The 4990-nt window shown below is 39.2% G+C and overlaps 1 protein-coding gene across 1 annotated transcript in view; it reads left to right on the forward strand.

Moving 5' to 3' along the window:
- The window catches only part of LOC109929936 (rod cGMP-specific 3',5'-cyclic phosphodiesterase subunit alpha-like), a 58925-nt gene extending 54336 nt beyond the window's left edge, over positions 1-4589 (forward strand). The window contains exons 12-13 of the mRNA XM_048603947.1: positions 3330-3486; positions 4414-4589. Of these exons, the coding sequence (XP_048459904.1) occupies positions 3330-3486; positions 4414-4472 (216 nt within the window). The 3' untranslated portion in view covers positions 4473-4589. The remainder of the gene's footprint in view (positions 1-3329; positions 3487-4413) is intronic.
- Positions 4590-4990: the final 401 nt, after the last annotated feature.

Here is a 4990-nt window from a genome sequence, read left to right on the forward strand (position 1 = left end):
GGGAAACCAAGCGGAGGCTTGGGGACCGCTTTGTGGAACACCTACGCTCGGTTCGCAACAAACAACTGCACCTCCCAGTTGCGAACCATTTCAACTCCCCCTCCCACTCCTTGGACGACATGTCCATCCTGGGCCTCCTGCAGTGCCATAATGATGCCACTCGAAGGTTGTAGGAATAGCATCTCATATTTTGCTTGGGAACCCTGCAGCCCAATGGTATCAATGTGGACTTCACAAGCTTCAAAATCTCCCCTACCCCGACCGCATCCCAAAACCAGCCCAGCTCGTCCCTGCCTCCCTAACATGTCCTCCCACCTATCCACTCTCCCACTTCAAGCCCCACCCCCATCTCCTACCAAATAGCCTCATCCCGCCTCCTTGACCTGTCGGTCCTCCCTGGACCAGCCTATCTCCTCCCTAACTCCCCATCTACACTCACCATTACTGGCTCCAACCCTGCCTCTTTGACCAGTCTGTCTCCACTCCACCTATCTTCTCCTTTATCCATCTTATATCCACTTCCCCCCATCCCTATTTATTTCAGAATCTCCTTCCCCTCCCCCATTTCTAAAGAAGGGTCTAGACCCGAAACGTCAGCTTTCCTGCTCCTCTGATGCTGCTTGGCCTGCTGTGTTCATCCAGCTCTACACCTTGTTATTTCCATTTTTAGGGAGCTGTGATCATTGTATCGTAAGGTTTAGGGTGACTATGAAAATGATAATGAGGAATCCAGAGTAAGAATTGTTAGTTTGGGGAATGTCAACTTCCATGGGTAAGAATGGATTTGAGCCAAATAAACTGGAGTCAAAGGTTGGCAGAAGAATTAGCAACTGCACAAAGACTGACCTTCAAAATCAGGTTGTTCAGGCACAATCAAGATATATTCCCCCATAAGAGAAGGTTTGGGCAAACAAATCTGGAACTCCCTTGATGATAAGAGTTAAAAATTATAATATTGAAGAAAATGTGTCTTTTCCAGATGTCAGATACAAGATACAATAGAGAACCAGGCTGAATATTCAATAATTGGAAAACACAAATTATTGAAGCAAAAGGGGAATATGAAAAATAACTGGCAGCTAACATAAAAAGGAATCCCAAAGTTTTGTATAGGCATGGAAACAATAAAAGAGTGGTAAAAGGAAGATTATTCCTGATTATGGACCAAAAGTGGGCTTACAATTTGAAGCACTGAGTGTGGTTGAGGATTTAAACAAATTCTTTGCAACCATCTTTACCAAGGAAGAAGATGCTAACCAGTACATTTTGAAAGAGGAGGAGATCCAGTTGACAAAAGGATTTAGAATTTTCAAGGAGGTATTATACAGGCTGCCTGCATATAAAGTTAATGGGACACCAGGATTGGGTGAGGTGTATCCGAGAATGCCAAGAGAAGTGAATGTAGAATTTCTGGAGGGACTGGTAACAATTTTTCAGTTTTTCCCAGACTTGGAGGTGTCAGAGAATTGAATAATGCAAATAATTATGTCTTGCTCAAAAAATGGTGTCAAAGTGAACCAAGCAATTACAGACCAGCCATTTCAATTTTCATGATGGATAAAACTCTAGAAACAATAACTTGGGACAAAGTTATAGTCACATGAACAAATGCAAATTGTAAGGAAAGCCAGCATGGATTTCTTAAGAGGAAATCATGCTTAACTTACTCTTCTGGAATTTTTGATCAAGTAGCAAAGAAAGTTAATAAGGGTAATGCTGGTGATCTAGTGTACATGGAATGTCAGATGGCATTTGTTACACTGTCCTGTAGAAATCTGTGAGCAAAGTTAGAGCTCATGAATTTAAAGAGACTGTAAAAACATCAGTGCAAAATTGGTTGAGTGTCGGGAAACAGAGTAATACTTATTTAATAGTTTTCAGGCTGGTGGAAAGTTTGAAGTGGTGTTTCCCCAAGGATCAGTTTTAGGACTTTTGTTATTCCTGACATATATTAATGATCTAGGCTGTGGAATACAGGGCACTATTTCAAAGGTTACTAATGGCATGAAACTTGAAGGAACTGTAAGGCGTAAGAAGGATAAAATAAAACTTCAAAGGAGATGCACATGTTGGTAGAGTGAGTGGATAGGCGGTGGATGAAATGCAATGTGATCAAATGTGAGGTGATGCTTTTGTTGGGAAGAACGTGGAGAGACGATATAAAAAAGATACAACCCTAAAGAGGATGCAGGAATTGAGGGACCTCAGTTTATGAATGCACACATCATGAAATGGTAAACAGATTGAGACAACAGTTAATAAAACATACAGTATTCTCTGCTTTATTATTAAGGCCTCAGTAGAACAAGGTCGTTATGCTGAACTTGTATAAGATGCTGGTTTGGTCTCAGCTGGAGTATTGTTTCTGGTTCTGGTGTTGCACTTTAAGAAAGATGTGAAGCCAATGAGAAGAATGCAGAGAGGTTTATAATAATGGTTCCAGGAATGACAATTCTAAATTATGGAGATAGATTAGAGACATTAGAGAGGAGAAGGCTGAGTGGACATCTGATGAGGTATTCAGAGTCATGAAGTGTCTGGACAGTGTAAATGGAAGGAAGGTGTTCCCACTTATGAAAGGATTGAGAAAAAAAAGGCATGGATGTGAAATAATTAGTAAAAGAAGCAAAAGTGATCTGAAGAAAATCTTTTTCACACAGAGTCGTTAAGGTCTAGAATGGACTGGCAGTGAGTGTTGTGGCAGCATCTCCAATTGAGGCATTGAAACGCACAATAAATGGCTATTTGGAAAGAAAGAAAATGTGTAGAGTTATAGGGAGAAAGCAGAAAAATGGCTCTAAATGAGATGGTCATTTAAAGAGTCAATGTAGGCATGATGGGTTTTTGGACTTCTTCTGTAATGTTTCTGTAGTCTCACCTGAAGTGGAAACACCTTTCCTACATTTATCCCATCAAATCCTTCAAGAGAAAAGAGCCACAGCCTGTTCAATATTTTTGACACACTAGAACTGAGAGGCGATAACTAACTATAATAGATTTTTTTTGGTCTAGCTCCAGTGCCTCTCTATTTGTTTTATGATTTGGAGACCAGAGCCGCTGATTGTACTCCAAGTTTGTATACGAGTTTAACATAACTTCCCTGCAACATTGCTTAATTTATGGTCTCCAGCATGCTTTATTTTTTATGATTGGTACATCTATCTTTACATGTCCCTTATTTAGGTGCTCATTTTCCACAGAATATATGACCTCCTTACTCCTCCTACCAATTTGAACCACCTCATACTTGCCTACATGAGAATATTTGAATGTTGTGAATGTGTAATTAGTCATTTGCAATTACACTAATACTATTTCTGCCATATTAGGAATTCACCAGATTTCATTCTGAAATTCAGCCTATGCTCAGTGGCATCCTCAATAATAGAAAGGAGTGGAAAGCACTGGCTGATGAGCATGAAGCAAAAGTGAAAGCCATTGAAGAAGAGAAACAACGAAAGGAAGAAGAACTTGCAGCAAAACAAGGTTAGACATCTGGATATAAATCAGAAAACAGAAGGATATGTCGAATGAATCAGATCAAATAGTGTGGGAGGACTTTTGTGTGCAGCATTATCACCTGCATCGAGCAGTTTGGCCAAGTTACCACTCTTTACACTGTAAATTCTATATCAAATACAGTAGCAGAAATGCAACTCAGTGCATCCTGTAAAATGTGTTAAATTAGATGCACAGAGTGAGATTTCTTGCAGAGCTCAAGTAGCTGGCCAGCAGGCTTCAGCTAGAAACTGGATGCATTGGAGGAACAGATAGCTCCTACAATATCAGATGGGCATTTGGCCTTTAGACCAGTGGATGATTGGTTTTGAGCAGGGAGCCAGCGGAGAAGATGATTCTTCAGGAATAGTGGAAATTAGATTGACAGCTGTCCATACATGGATTCTGGGGCCAGGAGGAGAATTCTCTGAACAACTCACCTGTTTAGTTGTCAGTTAGCTGAAGATCCACCAGGTGCTGATCAGATCATGCAGTATACATGTATAGGGGGTTGAATGAGTCCAAAAATAGAAATTAGGACCTGTGACACAATGACAAAATTGGGTCCGAACATCCATTTTAAGCACAGTTATAACAATAACTGCAATGTGAAGATAAATCATTGCTCACAATTTTTGGGGTGTTACGACTCATCATTCACTAAGTAAAACTTCTGAAAATTAATTCAATAGTATGTTAAAAGTGTGAGTAAATTGCAAGTGAGGAAAAATATTCAGATTGCTTAGGCTGTTGCCAAGAACTGATATGTGTGTGTTTACATATAAATTTAAATGGTATTTCAAAAATTTTTAACCCATAATTTATAAGATTATAAAACTGCCAATCTAATGTGTATCATTGAAGTCAGATTTTATTCTTTTAATGTGATTTTTGTCTCTCCCTTTCAAATTGCAGCTAATGATGCTTCGCAAAAGGCACAAGGTTCTCAGTCTAAGACATGCAATCTTTTGTAAACTTCCACAAATAATTACTTTTGCGAGTCTCCACCAGCAGTATACAATAGATACAGAGATAGTAGGAACTGCCGATGCTGGAGAATCTGAGATAACAAGGTGTAGAGCTGGATGAACACAGCAGGCCAAGGAGCATGAGAGGAGCAGGAAGGCTGACGTTTCGGGTCGAGACCCTTCTTCAGAAAATCAAATGTCAGCTTTCCTGCTCCTCTGATGCTCTTTGGCCTGCTGTGTTCATCCAGCTCTACACCTTGTTATCTCAGTATACAATAGATATTTGGGGAAAAAGTCTACTTTTCAAACTTAATTGTATTGTTAAAACATAGCCTACATTAAAGCAAAATCTTTATGCTTCCTTAATTACAAGGCTTCAAATAATTTACAAGAAAAATGAATTTGGAAAAGTCAGATTAATGTGTACTGTAAAGAAATTGTTTTATCTTATGAATCATATAAAATATTGTGTGATACAGAAAATTAAAATATCTTTGAGAGATAAGTTATTTTCAATCTTGTAC

Source organism: Rhincodon typus, chromosome 12 (assembly GCF_021869965.1).
Source record: "Rhincodon typus isolate 14 chromosome 12, sRhiTyp1.1, whole genome shotgun sequence".
Classification (NCBI taxonomy): domain Eukaryota; kingdom Metazoa; phylum Chordata; class Chondrichthyes; order Orectolobiformes; family Rhincodontidae; genus Rhincodon; species Rhincodon typus.